General features: G+C 35.3%; 1 protein-coding gene across 5 annotated transcripts in view; it reads right to left on the reverse strand.

Annotated features, from left to right (window-relative positions):
- The window catches only part of LOC105151929 (thrombospondin type-1 domain-containing protein 4), a 93,563-nt gene that overhangs the window by 9,745 nt on the left and 63,473 nt on the right, over positions 1-20,345 (reverse strand). For all 5 annotated transcript variants that reach the window (XR_015544726.1, XM_087405095.1, XM_087405094.1 and 2 more), the window contains 7 exons: positions 12,446-12,521; positions 7,996-8,147; positions 5,000-5,102; positions 2,846-2,948; positions 1,404-1,585; positions 677-881; positions 165-331 (listed from right to left, as the gene is read on the reverse strand). Coding sequence is in view for 4 of the 5 variants with exons in the window: in XM_087405095.1 (XP_087261221.1) it covers positions 165-331; positions 677-881; positions 1,404-1,585; positions 2,846-2,948; positions 5,000-5,102; positions 7,996-8,147; positions 12,446-12,521 (988 nt within the window). In the remaining variant the exon portion in view is untranslated. The remainder of the gene's footprint in view (positions 1-164; positions 332-676; positions 882-1,403; positions 1,586-2,845; positions 2,949-4,999; positions 5,103-7,995; positions 8,148-12,445; positions 12,522-20,345) is intronic.

The following is a 20,345-nucleotide window of genomic DNA, read 5'->3' on the forward strand; positions in this document are numbered from 1 at the left end:
AATTTGACAGTGCTACGTAAGAGATAAAGCGAAGCAAAATTAGAGAGATAAGAAGTATCCGTGAGTAAAGGTCGTTCGTAAATTGTAACTCGAACTATCAGAATAATTAAAGAAAATCTGCTTCTGATGCGATTAACGAAAAGTGACGATAACGCGGATAGTACCTCTAAATGCAGAGACTCGTTCAACGGTCCAGTCGCTAAGATACACTCCATACGGTTCCTATCGCCCCTCTGGTATGTTAATGTCGTACCAGCCGCTTTATAAGTACCACTGGGACTGTAAGACCACGGTCCGTTTAGGATGTAACTGCCATTACTGTCTCTCAACGCTGCGAGTAGATCGATCGTTTGTTAATCAGCATACCGTTGCGTATTGCCGCGTAAAAACGCCGCTTAATTATTCGTCTCTATGTGCTTTTACTAAATTACTAGCGCTCTAAATTGCTTGTTCTAAATTAATTTTATACATTATCAGAAATGACAAAATGTCTGCGGTAATTCACGTTCATTGACTATTCATTAGTTTTCTGATGACACGATTTTTTAAAAATAGGTTCTAATTAAACGCTGTACATCAAACAATTAAAATATTCATTACTTAATACTAATTTACAGAACTTTGTTTTATTTTGTTTTATTTTGTTTTATTTTGTTTTGGCGAATCATCAAGCTACCTAGAAAATTACTGCTGAATCGGAGCTCGGAAATGTTAAGCGACATGGCACCCTTCGGAATCGTGGTCACCTGCTGATGACCCTTAGACAGAATCGGCTCCATGAAGATGCCTTCAAACAACCTGCACCCTCTGCCCTGGCCACCGCACACGCCGCAGGCGTCCATCGTCGCACCGGAGCCCACCACCCCGTCGCATCCTATAAGCTGAATGGCAAATATGAGAATATTCGGCACTATTGCGTTTATTTAATGCACAGAGGAGATTCACTCGGGACTCTCCCCAATTTGATCAAGCCTTCTATTTTTGAAAACTACATTTCTCACAATATTTTTTTCCTTAGATAGATTTATTATTATGTTTAGGATTATTACAGTTAGACCAAGTCTTTTTTAATTTTTGTTCAATTAAAATTTCTTTCCATGTACATTAAGAGGAAAATTTTTCATCTCGTTATTAAAAATCTTTTTTCGAAAAGGTGCTACTGGAATCTCGATGAAATCGAGTAATCCCAACGTTATTGATTGATAAATGCATCTGACTGAATTGCACCGGACGTTCGAATGAATGACATGAGAAAGGAACGAGAGAAGATCGTCGCGCGCGGCAGAGCCCAAAGCACGGATCAATAGCGATCTTATCGATCGATCGTATCGTATCCCGTCGGCCTGGTGTCGATCATTAATTTCCGGCATCGTTCTCTCGCCTAACGCTCACGCTATTCATACCTTGCATTGTCCAGCGACGCAGAGCCATCGTTCACCATTGCGTTCCGTCGAAATCCCGCCGGCGCCGCCGCGTCCGCGAAGATTCGGAGCATCGCAGGGCGTGCCGTCTATTACTGCCGGTTCAAGCGTTGCGTAAAAACGCTCGCCGACTGCACGGCAATTGAGCGCGCAGGAGTTCGGCGCTGGGGAACAACAGTAGTCACGATTAGGCCAGGCGGAAGTTAGGTCACCAGGCCTGGTCGTTAGCTACGTCATCGTTATATCGGTCGAACACCGATCGAGCGACGTCACTCGCTCGTTTGAGACAAACGATCGCAAGACCCTTCTTTGTTACTTCGTAAAAGTCGTATGTTTCGCTAGTGGCGAAAAAGAATCCCGCCAGAGAAATTTAATGCACACCATAAAATTGAATATTGTTGAATATTATAATTGATAATTGATTAATAATTGCGTCGACCCTGACTAATAATTTGAGAGTTTAATTTTCAATAATGATAAGAGGATCGATTTAACCCTTTGAGGATGAAAATTTTCTAACAAAAAGAAACTAAAGAGGATTTTGTTTCTAAGAGTTTATGGAGTATTGCCGAATTCGATTCTGGTCCTAGAATTCCAAAATTAAAAAAAATTTCAGAAAAAAATATTGGGTCATCTAAAAAATATCCGCGGTTTTTTGTCACTTGTTGACCATCAACACCATCTAGTGACAAAAAACCGCGGATACTTTTTAGATGACCTAATATATATATATATATACAGGGTGGGCCATCTATTGGTACGTTTTTGAATTTCGTCGTATGGCAACACCGAACGAGCTACAGACCCGAAATTTTGACAGTTTATTAGTCATACCGTCCGCGGCACGAAACAACATGTTTTCTCTTGAAGAGCGTTTTGAAATTTTAAAAACTTATTTTCAAAGTCAGTGCTGTGTCGCCGAAACTGTACGAATTTTGAAAAGAAATATGGGTCGTGATAGAACACCCACCGAAGGAGCTATACGCAAATTGGTGAGGAAAGTTCGTGAGAAAGGGATGTTAGTGGATGACATTATATTACGACTGTTTTGAGTGAAATTGGCGCCGAGGTAGTCCAAAATGTCATTAATAATTGGGGTGACCGAATGGCATACTGTAAGGCCAGTAGAGGGAGCCACATGAACGAAATCGTTTTTCATTCTTGACGCGGATACTTTTAGCTTCACAACAAAAAAAAAATTAATAAAAAATATCAATGTATGCTCATTTGATCGCATTTTTAAAAACGTACCAATAGATGGCCCACCCTGTATATATTATTGTGAAACTCTCTCGATGTTAGGAGATTCTTGGTAACGTTGAGTTTAAATACAGTTTGAAAATGTCAAATTTCAAATAGGTAGCAGGAAATGGAGGAAGTATCCACACAGGCATCCGTGCATCTCCACATATCCATCGACTCACCATCTACGAAGGGCATCCAGACATAACTGCGGCCCTTGTAGTTCCTTCCGTTGTACTTAGAGCACTGCTCCGCCCGCAAGTCTTCCGAGAAGTTCGGGCATTCCTGCACAAACGCGTAATGGATTAATTAAACTTACGGTAATTGAGGATCGATCGAGAGAAGAGAACGGAGTTACCATCGAGAAATAGACGCGGTTCTTCCAGGGAGGGAAAAACCGACAGGATCGATCGCGTTGCTTTTTACAGCACGTCGCGCTTTTCCCAAAGCGCTGCGAATAAATAAAGGTAAAATTATTTGCGGCCTCTGGCAGAAAAAAAAGCTCGCATTCCGAGCTGCCGCGTGCGCCGAGAGGAAGTCCGTATATTCGTGCAAACACGCGAATGCCGGCACGTGTGGTGCTGGTGCGCTATACGTGCGCGGTCGCGTTGCAATTTCCGGGTAGACTATTAATTGCCGGCGAACGAAACGGTGGTTACTTTGCCCGGGCATGTTTGCGAATCGCGAATGCGGCTCGGAAATGTAGTCCCCTGGTATCGAGCTCGAAGATAAATATGCCCGCACAAGGCGCCGTTTTTCTCCCCGGGTAATAACGGATAACGAAGCCGCATCTTTTAGGTAACATCAAGCCAATTTCGCTCTATATCGCGATTTTAATTTCGAAGCAATTTTAAGAGTTAAAACTTTCACGTTAAAATTCTTACTCTATGCTAAAAAAAAAAAAATTTTACGCTAAAAAATTCTTACTTCACTTACTTTACTTAATTGTACTGCCTGTGGCGAAAAAAAAAACGTTTCTTCTCTTCAAACTGATAGCGGAACATTCAAAGTACGAATACTTGTGGGTCAAGAACACCCAGTACGTCAACAGGCACTGATCGTGGCCGAGATGTAAACAGATCTTATCGCACGGTCTTTACTACCATCAAGAGCTAATCAACACCAACGAGCCCTTTCTCCCTTCCCCTTCTTTCTCGATACCGGTCAAAGCCATCCATTACACGGCGGTCTTTAGTCTCATAGGTGGTGATTATTCTTATGAATTTTAAACAACGCCACGTGCATACACATACACATAGTACGTTGCAGAACCGGGGATATAAATCGTCGTCGTGCGCATCCTTAATTGGCCCGCGCGATGATTTGTTCGAGACTCGTGACGCATCGTCGAGAGGAAAATCTTGAGGAACGTGCCTTGCAGCGTGCACGAGTCTAGGTGGATATAGACATATTCGCTGATCTATGCGACATCATGGAAATAGTAACACACGCACGAGCGAGTATGCGAATTTTATGCGAATAATCAGCGAGCTGATGCGCGACTAATTGTCGGTTCAAGGCCTCGACAATAAACCGCCCTGGAAATAAGGCAGCCTTATTTGTAAGAGTCTTCTTTCTTGAAATTCTAGGGATCTCTTCGCAGAGAATTTTCGATGTTGCAGATTCTCTCTTCGTGAAATTTACGCTTACGTCGGATACTGACAGACTGACGAAACGAGCGATCGACGAAAACGAGCTTAGTAAGCGAGATTCTATCCATGAGCAAATTTTACATTGTAGAGGCAATTCGAAAGACATCGTTCGAATCTGTATCTTCGAAATGATTTTTTGCATCCAATAGAATTAAGATATCATTTTTTGACAAATTTAAGATTCTCCAGAAGCTTCAATAATATATAATAATTGCTGGAATCTGTATGTTTAAAATAATTTTTTAAATATACGAAAAAATAAAATTAATATTAAGTTAAGCACTTTGTGCCATTTTTCAACAAATTTAAATAAGATTCTGCAGAAATTCCTCTTTAATTGCTCAAATATGTATCTTAATAAAAAAACAATATAAAATAAAAGGCTCAATTGAAATAAAAATCAAAATAATAATAATAATAATAATTCGAGCCAAGTTGGATCAATACTAAAATTTATTTAACAAACATTTTAAACAATCAAATTCTAAGATTCTTTAGAAATGCCAGTACAACTGTTTGAATTTATCTGCGGAATAATTTTTTATACGAACACGACAGAGTTAAGTAGAGTTAAACGCTCTATGCATTACCATTTTTCATCAAATTCAAGAACTTGATTTTCCAAGAGAGTTCCTCTATAATTCTTGTCGATAAACGTGCTGAAGGTCTTGTGCGCCGGCTTACCTGCGTATTGCACGTGTGGTAGCGTTTGTATGTGCCGATACAAATGGGTCTGGAGCTGTTCGTACCGTTCTCCGAGATAATACTTCGCCTCCTCAAAAGTCTCCTGGAACGAATCGCTTGCATTAGCTCACCCATTGACTCGTGCGAGTAGCGCGCGATGCATCTCGATTTTTAGCGTCGAGTGCATAAGCGCATTTTTAAGAAATGCATAGCACTATGCAACCTCAAGATCAAAAGAGAAAAACAGAGAGAATATACGCGATAAGAAAACGTTTATGAGTGTTATTTAATCATTGTTGCTATGCTGAAGGAGATAATTACACTTGTTATTAAATGGAGGATAATCACTCCACACATTACATTTTTTATTTCACGTAAAATTAAATAAGATCATGATTTAAGAATTTAAATTTACATTTTCTCTTTGATGCACTCTATTTAAATGCCACTTTATCTAAAAATTTTATGTAGTTTATATGATTGAATATTAACATTTCAATTCAATGTGATTAAGACGGAGCAATGAATATGATTCGAATAAATCTCTTAATTGTTTATGTTAAGTTAGTCATTAATCAGAACTCTTGTGTAACTATCGTCAAGGATAAATTAAATTCAAGTCATCAGGCGATCTTTAACCGCGAGATACTGACTACTTTGTATTTACTCGTATAGTGAACTCGTCGCGATATATTCATATTGCGAGTCACGTAACGGCTCGCAGTAGCGTTAGAAAGGTGTAAATGTCAGTGGCGATAACAACACGTTTCTGCCCCCGGGAGAAGCTCGCAGAAGTCGTCGGCCTGCCGGTGTATAATCTTCTTACGCTACTGATCCGTAATTTGCACGCTGCTTTATAGCTAGCCAAGCAGGACATACAGGGTGTACGGAACTTATATGTTAAAGTCTCTCTTTCTTGAAGGAATTTCTGAATTATTCATGTTTCTCTGGAATTTTATATATTCTTTTATTATTCAAATAAAAAATATATTATAATCTCTGAATGAGAATCTTCTCCATTTTCGACAGAATTCGTTCGTAGATAAATTTTCAAAAAGGAAACGCACAGTGAAAACATATTTAAATAATAAACAACTGGCGGCTATTCTCTTTTTCTCTCTCTTTCTTTCCTATGCACGTATCGAATAAACATTTGTACAGATATCACAATGTGTGCAATTTCAAGTTTTAAAAAATGCAATAAAAAGTTTAATCAAAGCTCTTTCGTGCACTTTATTTTTGTAATATAAATGACAGCAATGTTTATGAAAGCAGTGCATAAATTTTGTACAAAGGAAAAAATGTATTCCATTTATTCAAAGAAAAAAAATTACGTTTCATAATATCACATGTAATCTTTTCTACATGTATATGCATTCATGAATATCAAACAGAATTTGTGAAATTTTACTTTGGTTCTAAACGTCCAAATATTTTAAAAAAGTTTTATATTGAAGACTTTCAATATGGATAAATAAACAACATAAAAGTATTGCGCATTATCGCATTAGAAACTGCGGAATAATCTATTCAATCTAAAAACTATGCTTATCCATCTAGCTAATACATGTTACACGCTGATGAAGAAAAAGAGTTAAACGAGTTATCTCTATAATAAGATATCGATGAATCTGAGCATTTTGTATGTTCCTTACGGATATGAAGGAATCGAAGATAAGCGGTGGTCGATCAATCGACAGATTGAGAGGAGTAGGAGTAGTATATTCGATACGAAGTCCAAAGTTCCACGCGGTTATGCGAAATGCAACGCGATTCGTCTAGCGAGCGTTTATGATCCAAATTGCGCGAGACCCTAACGGTACCATAAGGCATGTGATTATTGTTAGGATCAACTGCGCAAGGTGCTTTGCATTCTCGCGATGAAACCGTGACGCCCGATGATTACCGATCCCAGTCGTGACCTCCCATGGAAGATCGTGCCCTCCGTGAGGACAAAGGTGATGCGAGGTGTGGAAATCATTAATCGAGCGTGAAGATATTTGGATGGTAATGTGGTCATACAGTGTTTGATTTTCATGCTTAATGAGCTCTTGTCGCGCTTTGTTTTGCGCTTTTATTTTTGTAAAGATATTAGTGAAAGAAAACCGAATAAAACTTTCAATATATCCTAGAACGTATGTTTGTCTTATTATTTATAACGCATTATTTATAATGTTATATAAAATATTTAAATATATATAAAATACTATTTTAAAATATTTTACATGTTTATTAAGAATTTTAAGCACGACCGTATATGTGAATAAACGATAAAATCAAATACGATAAAGAAAGCCAAGATCGATCAAATTTTAGATGTTACAAATAATATATTATATATTCTTTTATTGAATCAATTTATTCCAGATATAATTGCGAACTGATAACGTTCGTTATCCGAAGTAATATTTTTCGCAATAAATTTCTTACTTTCTTTCTTCCTAATTTAATTTAGGGGAGATTATTAACGTTTCAAAATTTCATTGTGTTGAAATCGAATGTTATCGGCTCGCAATTATATCTAGAATAAATTAATTCAATAAAAGAATATATAATGTATTATTTGTAACATCCAAAATTTGACCAATCTTGGCTTTCTTTATCGTATTTGATTCTACATGTTATTTTAAAATATTTTAATATTTTAATCTTTTATTATTTTAAAATAGCATTATATATAGCATCACATAATGCCAAGAATTTCCGGTCAATATATAATTTTAATTTAATTTTTGTATTTTCAATTTGTTTTTTAATTTATATTATTAAAAGTTAATAAAATTCTTACTATACGCAATTTTTAAATACTGGAGTATATTAAGTACGAAATTAATACTTATATACTAGGTATTTATTTGTAATATTTTTGTATCTGAGCAATACAACAAAATTATTTATTAGCCGGAAACTTTTAGTGGCCACAGTATACGTTTTTTTATAAAAATTAAAAAATTATTTCAAGATTTTTATTAATCTGTCATATTAAATGGACTCACCGTAGGGGGACGCATTCCCGAAATTGGGACTGGATGCCAGTGCCGCAAGATCTAGAACATTCGCTCCATGAACTCCACATACCCCAAGTTCCTCTTATCCTGTTGTCATGGCTGATTCCAAATTGTGTTCTTTCTTGTAACATATGATACACCTAGAAAAATCAACACTGTTCCGTCAATCGTGAATTCTTCAGTTACAGTAGAGCTGAAGAACTCCGAAACTTACAGTCAAATGTAAAATTAATATCTTAAAAAGAAGAATAATTTTCAAGTAAATTTATTTTTAATTGTTTAATTATATGTAAAATATTTTATTTTAATAATTTATGTAAAAATAACTATACTTCATTTATCAATTATCTTTCACATACATTTTAGCTTACATTACTTTTTAAATACAGATACTTTATTAATATTCGGACGCAATTTTATCTAATAATAAATATTTATTTCCTAAATTCATTTAAATGGGAAAGAGAGATTTTAATCAACTGAGGTAATATTTTTCACAATAAGTTCTTTACATGTTTTAAGATGCTAAATAGTACCAATGATTTAATTTGTTATATAAATTTAATTTAATAAATTTAATTGTATAAATTTAATTTGGAAGGATTATTATTATCTATTTCAGATCGTGCAAATCTGTCTTTGTTGTAAATCTGAAAAGTAATCGTCGCACAGTCATATATCTGAGATAAATTTATTTAACAAATTAATTAAATAAAGAAAGGGATGACAAGTTTTGCACGATGATAATGCAAATAAAACAAATTATATTTTCAATTTAAAAAAATTATTTAAATACATATAGATGTATTATTCTAATCTGACCGTATAAATAATATTTTTTTTACTTAGTTTATTTATTATTCATTTGACGGTCTTGATTCTTACTTATTATTGTTTATTTAAATCTTGTTTCCAAGTTTTTTGCTTATCGTATCACTCTTCATGATAGATAATTGCGCGAGTGTGAAAAGCGACGATAGCTATTACAGTGAAAAAAAATATCGAAGCAGGTAACTAGACGGTAATTAAACGATGAGGCAGATACGTATGTCTGGTATTTTGTTCCTGTTAATCACACGCCAACATCATAGAGCACAAACTGTTTGTTCGGTAATTAATATCGCTACTGCGAACGAGATCCCAATTAGATCGTATGCGTTTCGGTATCACGTACTCTTGTCGTGATTAATTAAACGAAAGATCGATTACCGTATTGCATACACACGGCGTTGAATTAACGGCATTCGATCTATCTCCGCGCACCATAGGCTACTCGTTGCATTAACTTCTGCCGGAAGTTTGCTAAAGTAACGTCGCTTCACCACCAGGAAGAAAGGCATGACGTTCTCACGTAAAGATTTCCCGCGCTTCATACTTCACGTCCGATCCTCCCTTCGATCGCGCACGTCTAATTAATCAAACGGGAAGAGTCGCATCTCTTGTTCCCTCGCACGCTATGGGCGTAATATCTCGAGACCGGAATACAAATCATCGATTTCGCCGAACCTGTCGCGAGACGAATAACAACCGTTAAATCTCGAAAGGCCTCTTAAATGTGACTTTTGTTCCGCCCACGTTTGTCAATTTGTTCTGTGCGTCGCGTCACCGAGGATCGCTTCTATTTTTAACAAGCCGATAAGGATTTAGATTTCACGAAAAAAAAATAACACAAACAGGCAATTACGCTTTTTGTAAACATCGTGTGTCAATATTGAATTTAGTGTCAAACGGTGAATTTAGAATTCGAATGAAGAGCTCTTAGCTATTTTTTTTGCAAGTCGTTAACCCCAAGAGCAGCAAACTAATACTTCCTTAATACCTGGCATTAACTCTGGAACGTTAATCACAGCGTTTATACAGTAAAGGCTCTGTACAAAGAAGGATATATTCTTGGATATATATGAGGAGATATTTTTACAGTATACGGAATAATGAGACCTTATCAAGAATAAATTCATGTAACGATAATACTTCACAGAGAGAGAGAGAGAGAGAGAGAGAGAGAGAGAGAGTACGATCAACGTAATGCTTTGATTGATCAATTCGTAAAATTCTTTCCTCTGATTGATCAATCAAGTGCTTCAAAGCATTTACAGTGAGACTTTGACCGTATTTAAAAAGAAAGGATGCTTCATGTATTTTTAAATAATATTGAGGGGAAGACATGAATCTGATTAGAAGCTAATCGAATTGAGTTTACTTGAGTTTCTATTACTTTGTCTGGATTTTCATATCAAATCGATAAGAATATAATTATAAGAAGATAGCATATGAATAATATATAAGAAAACATAAAGATAATATAAAATATATGGATAATATAAAATATATAATATCGCATGAAAAGTGACTCAAGTCGAAACTTTTCGAATTTCATATTATGTGCAGATTGTATTTTAAATCTATCGGCCTTCAGAAAAAGTGATGGAAGTTAATCGAATTCAAACAGAAAGTAGAATAGAAAGAATAGAAAGAAAACGAGGAAAATGACACCAATTAAAATAGGAGTAATTTTTAATAGTCTAATATAACACCGTTAAATATGATTATTTTTTTTATCGATATTACTTTTACAAATAAAATTTGAAAGTAATTTGTAAAGCTGTAATTAACTTATATTTAATACTGCCGTAATAATTAATTTTTAAATATGCAATTTTCTTTTCCTTCTCTCCTGAACAATTTTATATTTTTTACTTGTATCATTTTTTTCGGTGATATGCAAAAAAGTATAAATATAACAGAAAAATAAATATACAAATCATAATAACATGGAAATAAACATGGAAACATGGAAACAATGATATTCCTAAAGTATCTAAAAATTTAGATAGATACAGATCTGAAAATAATTTTGTTAAGCTATCAAAATAATTGTATTCAAACTGATTGCTAGAATGTCAAAACTTTTTACAGCATTACTTATCATAAAATTCCTACGTAATTGTTTTAATAGTACAACAAAATTATTTTTAGATCTGTATCTAGTTAAATTTTTAGATACTTCAACAAAACTGTTCTTTCCATTAGAAAAACTGATGAGAAATTATACTCTACAGTTAAGCTTAGCTGAAAATTCGTCGAGAATTACGTAATGCTCTGAAAATTCTTATTATAGTATTGGTCTTTCAAGAAAGCAATTCCGGAAGTGTGTATCGCTTCGGAGAAGCGACCTTGACGTCAACGTAGGCCTAAGATGAAGGTCGCATGTGTAACATTCGGGTAGCCGGAATGCGCCGTATTTCTTAAGCTGTGTCGTCTATTTTCGTGTCATTCGTAATACACACGTTTTCTAGAACAAACGGGTTCTTAAGTGTAATTATAAAATGGCAGCGGTGGTTGCACAGCATGCAGACCGTGTTTGCGTTCGTTCTCGTGTCGCACACCACGTGGCCTTGTTCTCTGTACCAGCGTAATTTAGGGACCTCCTTCGGTGTCAATTAATTACCCCCTCACTCCGCATAATGCCACGTAATTGCGTATTAATTCCCGCAAGTGGATCGAATTAATATGCATCTCGCGCACGACGAGGATTGTTGTCAGAGAAGCGAACGGAATTGTCGCAATAGCCAATCGCGAGATCGAATTTAGCTTGTCGCGGACGTGATTATTTATTGATGCTTAATCGACGACATTGATTCTGAGTAAAAGCTTACTAACTAGCATAACTAGCTTGTCATCGAACTATACTGTAAAATTAGTTCCCCGTCACTTGCCATTATTAATGAAATGAGATTGTTTTTCGAAGTTTACATTGTTAGATATCAAAAAGCAATGGTAACTCAATTCCTTGAATTAAATAACATTTTATTATTTCTTATCTTCACACTGAAAAAAAAATTACAAAATTTGAATAAATATTTGTTTAGATTTAGATTAGAGAGTACTAATGAGATCACATTTGCTTACGGACAATACATACTTATTTAATTTTTAAAAAATGATACTTAAATTTAAATATAATTTTTTTTAATTAACAATAAATAAGAAGAGGCTACAAGCCAGATTTTTATTTCAAATTCTAAGAACATATGTTTATGTCTGAAGTTGACGTTTATATCTTATGTTATATCACTAATGACCTTATTATTAGGTCATCCTTATTCATGTAGAGAACGCAAATTTAATAAAATTAATAAAAAACGATTAGATTTATACAGATTTATACAATTTCTACAGATTATAGTTATATAAAGTCTTGATAGTATTCCTTCATATTTATCTTCTGTCGTAATAACGTAATGCTTTCAGTTTTGTAATATTTTCAGTTACATTCTTCCATTATATCGATCGCAATTAGTCCATAATGATGGTAAAATTATTTAAACATGTTGAGTCATTCAATAAAAATGTACAACGCATATTCTCAAACGCGAATGTTTAACAAGAATATAAACCAGTAGTTGAAACAATGTTGTATTGTAAAGATAAGACTTACTTCTATGGGATATTTGTCGGGTATATGGGAAGACGAGACACCGGCCGTGCTCAGCATCATCAGGGCTAGAATCGATCTGCAACAAAGATAGAGGCAGGCGTATAAATCGATCTATTATAAATACGAAGATCGATGAGCGTAATGGCGGGTGCAATTTATAGTTTCGTGACCGAAAACCGTTCGCACCGAGCGGGGCAATTACTCTTTTATCGTCAGCAGAATCGCCCGTTCGCCTGCTTTCATTGAGTTAGAAATTTCAAGAATGCGATCTTAATCTTCATTGAACAACTAACGCGCATTTTCGCAGATGTGCAATGATAATAATGAATTGAAGCCGATAATGTCAGCGATAAACTTTATTTAATCCTTTGCGCTTTTATGTATTTCTCTTCTCGCTTTAACTAATAAAAGTGCGTTAACTAATAAATTATAAATATAAATATAAATTACTTATAAATATAATAAAAATAAATGTATTTACAATATACAATTAAAAAGAGTTTGTATCTGTCTTTCTCTTTCTCTAATTATTGTGTTAATCTTTACACATATCATTTCCTTATTTACTCAAAATTGACACAACTAAAAAAAAATTTCTCGAGTTATTACCATGAATGAATTTAGTAAACATTATCCATCAAAAGCAGATTAATTTCATTTCATTTAAAAAATCGTCATAAAAAGGGCAGTTTTTTAAAATCGTGAAACAAAAATGACAAAAATGGCATTGTTTCTAAAATTCTTTTTGCCGATATTATTTAATTAATCAATAATTTTCTGTCAAGAAAATATTGTAGTTTCTTCCTGGAAAACTTAATTTTTTTTAGTTGTGTTACTTTTGAAATAAGAAAGAAAGATATCTAAAAATTAACGATCAAAAAATATTTCACGCAAATATAGTATATTTATCTTAAAAAAAAAACATATTTTGTAATATATACGACACGGAGTTAAACTTATCCAAAACGGTAAAAAAACTAATTCTCGTTGACAGGTCTCGGACAACATGTTACTTCCATTGGCATTAATCATTAATAATGCAGCTTAACTACGTAGATGTAGATCCTGGCAATCGATATAACCAATTCGCGTTGACTTATCTCGACTTGATCGAACTACACCATACGCACGTCTCAATTTTTCCCATCGCATACAGTCTCTAGGTTCTTTCTCCACCCTTCCCCCTTGCATCCTGAGATCGAACTCGACATGCAATCTCAACATCCGTTGCCACGCGGGATAACTATTACGCACCACGTCCCCGGAAACGACATTTTTTTTCGGTTGACGAATTAACTTGGGAGCACGTTCATGGCTTTATAAACACAGCATATAAGAAAAGAAAAATAAAGAAAACGTGACGAAAATACAGCACATATATTACCTGATATATCTAACTAAAATATTTAATGATAGATAAAACATGAGATACATTAAAAGTAGGTTTTAAGTATGAATATTTAGTATATGAATAGAGCTTCGGCCGAACTCGCTTTCTTCCAGCTAAAGGAAAAGGAGAAGTGCAAACAAGCGAGATTTGCAACGAAGAAAATATGCATAGACGGCGAAACTGCGACCAACTTGTCACTTCTCCACGTTAATTATTCATAAGCGTCTAAATGGCGTCTGCGAGCTGGGAAACATATACGGACAAATAGAAAACGCATACGGCGATGATAAGCCGTGATGCGTAGTTATGATGCCAGTCGTATTATCTTTCCATGGAAATTACTCAAAAGCGATACTGAAAAGAGGAAGCAAACCCCGATGCGAAATCCAGATGGCGAGAAGCTTTGATGCGTCGAGGCACCGTTCTGTGAATTGAATACAGTCACAAGCAAGATAAGGAAAAATCTGATACTACAATATTTGACTTAAATATTTTACATCCAAGTTATGCAAAGACGCTCTTAATGTCAAAATAAACAAGGAAATATTATTGTCTGTTATAATTCATTTTTTTTCATTGCTTCTTAAATATTGATATGACACTGTTTCAACATCGTCATAGTGGCTTCTCCTCTTCCTGTAAAGATTAACAATTAATAATTATGTGTAATTTAATAAATAGATTTAATTTTCAAATAAATATTTTTTTATACTCTACAACATATCTAAAGCCTATCAAAATCAGTGAGGGACAGTTCCGATCATTCCTTTGTAAGATCCATTCTGTTTGACTCTTTTCGGATAAATTTCCGAACGCCCGATTATCATGAAATTTGGCAGAAATATTCCAAATGAATGCCCTTAAATGGAGTTTCATCGACAAAAAAATTTAATGTCAAAAATGTATAAGTAAATTTATATACCACCTAAATACATTACCATTACATAGCTCGCTGTAATAGGGCGTGTAATAGGGTCTGAAGCAGGGGATAAAAAGGATGAGAGTCGGGGGTGAGAGTCGTGCGCCCCTTTGCAGGGGGGAGCAGGAGATGAAGTTTCTTCACGCCTTATTACAGCGAGTTATGTAACGGTAATGTATTTAGGTGATACATAACTTTACTTAAACATTTTTGACATTAAACCTTTTTATCGGTGAAAATCCATTCAAGGGCAATCATTTAACGTCATTTGGAGTATATCTACCAAATTTCATGATAATCATGATATTTCACGTTTTCGGAAGTTCACCCCTCTTTTCTTTCTTATTTATATTTATTCACTTATCTCGGTCTATTTCTATTTATTACAGTTAAATAAAAAAAAAAATCGAAATATTCATATTTCTTGACGTGCATCGATCGAGTTAGAAGCCGAGTCTCAAGGTTCTCGCGCGAACAGGAAGAGCAACACACAAGCTAAGAGATCACACACAAAGGGGCGAAGGGGAAAGCCTTCGACCGGCGCTGATCCAAGTAAACTGTGCCACTAAGTGTTAATAACGTTTCACTTGTTGCGTTTTCTCGGAAAGCTTAATTAATCATTAGATCGCGCCGCCGCGGATCGAGAGGGGGGAGGAGGGGGGAAGGAAGAGGCAGGCATTCTGACGCGGGATGGAGAAGAGCAGTGGTGCAGCCAGCAGTAGCGCACGACGCGCGTACGCAATTGTGCGTGCATACGTAAGCGTGTTGTGTACTCGCGCGAAATCAGAAAAATGCGCTATCTCAGCTATATCCACACGCGCGACGCGCTCGTAATCGAGGGGCGGCATGTCTTTCGCGATGCACCAGTTGCATCACACGCGAGCGAATGAAGCATTGCGACGTAGCGCGTTCGCCCGCGACGCCCAACGCCGTGTAGCCATCTGCCCTGAGATCCTACTCACTGCAGAAGACACGCTGCGAAGAGGATCGGATCGCGCGAGATCGCAGCCGGATTGAGAACGAGGAATTTCTGATTTTTGTCTACGCCACGGCTGCGAGCGAGACTCCCGTCGTCGTTCATTACATGCCTCTCCTTATTCGCGATGCGATTCGCTGCTGAGATCGCACCAGGCTGTTTTCGATTATCTATACGTGTTGAGGCGACTTGGGCAACCAGAAAATAATTGTCCCGGTTAAGTCATCTTTTTATCTCGATATCTTTAACTAAACGACTTGTGTATATCAAATAGTATCAATATATTGTATTATATAAAATAATTAAATGTAATTATTAATCTCTTTAGGGGACGAGAGTCTATTTTAAAAATCTTACAACTTTTTCTTAAGTAAGATTGTTATAATTCATTATTCTTTCATTGTACCTTAAAATATGAAACTGTTTCAGCTATAGTGAATTTTTTTCTCATCATATTAATAATTAATAAAATAATTAAACATAAGAAAAAATAAAGACAAATGATTTGCTAAAAAGAAGTTGCCTTATGGTAAGATATGCATTGATATGTATTGACATCAATTTGTACATCAATATGAAAGGAAAATTGAACGAAACAGCTACTAACAGCGTATTCAATTTTAGCTCTGCAGAAAGTCAGTCACATATATCTCAATTCTCAAAGGAGATGCTGATAGATATTTACATTCATATATTCCCTTGCAGATGCAAAGCAACGATGTTATCTAGCTCTTTCCGACTCTTAATTGACATTCAAAATTCTCTATATTAATTTATTTCCGTATCAGTCTCTTTTTCTCTCTGCTTAGAAGAGAGTGCACCAATAGAGATTCCGCACTTATCAGCGACAATGGCGATCGCGGATCGCGTTTCACGGCGCGGCTCACAATGCAAATAAATTCTTGCCGAAGTATCGGCGATCGATCTCTCCAACAAGAGCCCACAAAGTACGGACAACTACGAACCGTATCCACGACCCGTTACGACTTCCCCTATCACGCAGCCCGTCACGGCGCGGCGTATCTCGCACTTACGACAAACAATGCTGGTCTTGTACTCAATGGCGTAGGAATGTGAAAAATCGATCGACAAGAAGCAGCAGCGCGTTTCAGCCGTCTTTACAAAACCCGACCAGAATCCTTCTATTGACGGCGAGCACGGGACGTCAATCGCGACCAGATACGCCACCATAAAGTCAAGGGACCTCAATGACCCTCGTTAAGGGGAATACCAGAGTCAGTTTTTGTCGCTAGAGAGAAATTATTAACTCTGTATTCTCTTAAATGCAAGTCGGCGCATCTTCCACTTCCGCGAATCTTTGGCAATTTGGATCAAAAGTCGGTCAGAGCGATAGAGCTCGAATTCCGAGCAAACGTAAAACAACAAAATAATATTGCGATATTATATCAATGTAGATAAATCATATTAAACGTAATAGTGATATGTATTATGTTTTTCTCGTTCGTAAAATTAAAGGAATACGCGGAAATGTATAGTGTAATGTATATAAAATTTAATTGGTTTTTTTGTGACTGCAATAGAAATTGCAGTAGAAAGATAAATTTTATATTTTATATCATACTCAAATTATGCGTATTCTTCTTATTATTATAATTTACCCGATCTAATGAGGAAATTATGCAATTGAAAAGTCACTTAATATAAAAAAGATATAAATATATTTTTAAATAAAATAAAATGTAATGTATGTGTGTATGGGGCGAAGGAAATCGATTTATAAGCAACTTGTATATACAAATTGTTTGAACAATATATATCACTCTCTTACTTTAAAAATGATATAATTGAAAAATTGAATTTTCCAAAAAAGAGAAGAAACTATTTTTCAACTTGACAGAAAATTATTGACTAATCAAATAGCGTCAGCAAAAAGGATATATTCTTAATACATCAAATTTTTATCATTTTCGTTTCATCCTTTTTGAGTTACAACGATTTTTTTTCGTCTTTTCTATGACGTTTCAATAATTTTTTTTTTATAAAGTTAAATTAGTTCACTTTTGATGATTAACAGGATAATGTTTTCCATCTCCTATTTCCATTCATCCTCAATAATTAAAAAATCATGTTTCTTTAATTATTATTTTTTAAGTAAGATTGCGATATCATCCCTATCTTACGTTTGTAAGAAATATATTCTACTACGTTGCAATCTAACAAAATCAATAAAGCTATTCTGAGACTCATTGCGCGACATTATTATCACAATAGCGTCATTAAATGATTTTACCACCAACGAACAAATTCTCATCTAGTGATATGTGCTCAGACGAAACAATTGCGGGTCGTGGCGGGTTTAACGGTGCTATATATTAATACAGTTCTCGCCGCATCTTCAAGCGTGGCTGCACATTGTAACTTTTACGCCCGTATTATAAATAAACGGCACTTGCCACGCAATTACGACGGATCATAAAAATTACGCCAGTTCCTGCACCCACCGAATAAAAGTTATATGCCGTTGCGCTTATTTCGTATAAATATGATGTCTCGAAGTTAGAGTTATAGTCTGCAATTTTAAACTATTACAAAACAACGCAACGTTAAATCCAAATAAAATTTGTATGACAAGCGTTTAATATATTATAGAACTATCAATTGTGTTACGTGTTGTTTTGCAGGCTTTTAGAGAACTTTCTTCACAATCTCTTTACCTATTTAAAAATTATTAATAAATTAACCAAGTCCGTTTGCACTAATATAGATTAACTTTATCTCGATTCAACTTACTCTTCATCTATCTCTCTCTAGTTCTCTAAGAATTTAATTAGAAAAAGATCAAGACTAAGTCGAATTGAGATTAAAGTTAATCTATATTGAAACGGACATAAATTTTATTTCTCCTCAGTTTTTATTCTAATAATTATTAATAAAGTTTCCAATGTTCAAATCGTTGTCAAGGATGTACGTATCAAGCTTCGAACATTGTACTCGCGAAATTACATCAAAATCAATCCGACGTGGCAGAACGAGCAGATGCGGAAGAAAGAAAAGGGTGAACACATCGTCGGCATCCGGCGTCGCGGGAGGGCCGTAAATTCGGTATCACGGTGGTCCCTCGAGAAGAGTTTTCGTCGCCATCGGGCCCCGAACCGGAGCGATATACGCGCAGTGGACACAAAAAAGAAATGACCGTGAAATATGATGCACGATACGCGCCACGACATTGTCTTCGACACGAGAGACCTTTTTCCGATGAGAAGTCGCCGTTGGACAAGGAGACGAGGACAAGAAGGACGTATGTGCGAGTCTCGAATAGCTCCTCTAATGATATCGGAGCACCTCGATCAGCTTAAGGAGGATTTCCACTACTGGGCCACGACAGTTCTCTCGAACTCCATTCTGAGCGCGCTGGTTAATCCTCCTGATTTCGCCGAAGCTCCCGTTCAAGCGCGGCCGCCCATCGTTATAAACGTCACTAGTATTTTACTGTAGTTTAAAGGGGAGAAAATAAACAGTCGCGCTAGTAGAGGCAATTAGCAGCGCTCTCGAGAAATCCTTCGTAGAAATACTCCGATTCGCATGAAATACTATAAGAGTACAATGTATAATGCTTTTATTTCAATGATGTTTTCATTTCACGGTAAATCTTTTATGCGAGTTAAATTAATTTGAAAAAACAGTTTTTCAATAAAGAGATTTAAATGGTGCAAAAACACAAGGTACGACTTTATCATACAGAAACGTGAAGAATTTCAAAATGTATCAATTTATTTGTGCTTTCTTGTGCATCCATTTAAGATAAATTACAAAATATTATGTGGATACACACGGAAAGAACGATTATGCTAAAGTATCTAAAAATTTAGATACAAATCTGAAAATAATTTTATCGAGCTATCAAAATTTTGTAGGACTATCAAAATAATTATGTAAGCTCAAGCATAATGAGTACCATAAAAAGTTTTAAGCAACCAACTTGTTCTATATATAACTATATATAACTATATATAATTACTTTATTGATCTAACAAAGTCAAATAAATTTTTAGATGCATTAGCAAAACTGATCTTCCGTATAACCATATATTTTTTATAATTTACCTGTTAAAAATTTCAAGAAATTTAAACTTTTAAGTTTAAAACTTTTAAGTTTAAAATAAACTTTTAAGTTTAAAACAATTTAAACCTTCATTTTCATGACATTATATTAAATTTAATATTTGTGTACATGTACATGAAATTTAATGCATTTTTCATGAAAATTTATGAAATTTAATATGCACGTTCATTACATTTAAGTAACTATTGTAACTTAATTTTCAGTTAAATCACTTTTAATTTCATAACCACGAGCTTCATTTACATGTAAAGAAAACATTTCTAATAGTGTACATTTATTAGAAATTATATATAAGTTTAACAATGTCAGAAATATGGTGCCTTCTGTTACGGCGATAAATTTCCCAGCAAGATGTACATAAATCATTGCTAGTGCAGTGAGAGCCTACGTGGGATATTCCCAATACCACTGACAAGGCATTCCAAAACTATAAACCGAGCTTTACGTACGTATGTACATGCATGCCTCGTATGTAATCGATATCGCATGCAGGTGCACCCGGGGTGAGATGCACGCGTTGTCGATGCACTT

Source organism: Acromyrmex echinatior, chromosome 4, assembly GCF_024713525.1.
Source record: "Acromyrmex echinatior isolate Ae372 chromosome 4, ASM2471352v2, whole genome shotgun sequence".
NCBI lineage: Eukaryota > Metazoa > Arthropoda > Insecta > Hymenoptera > Formicidae > Acromyrmex > Acromyrmex echinatior.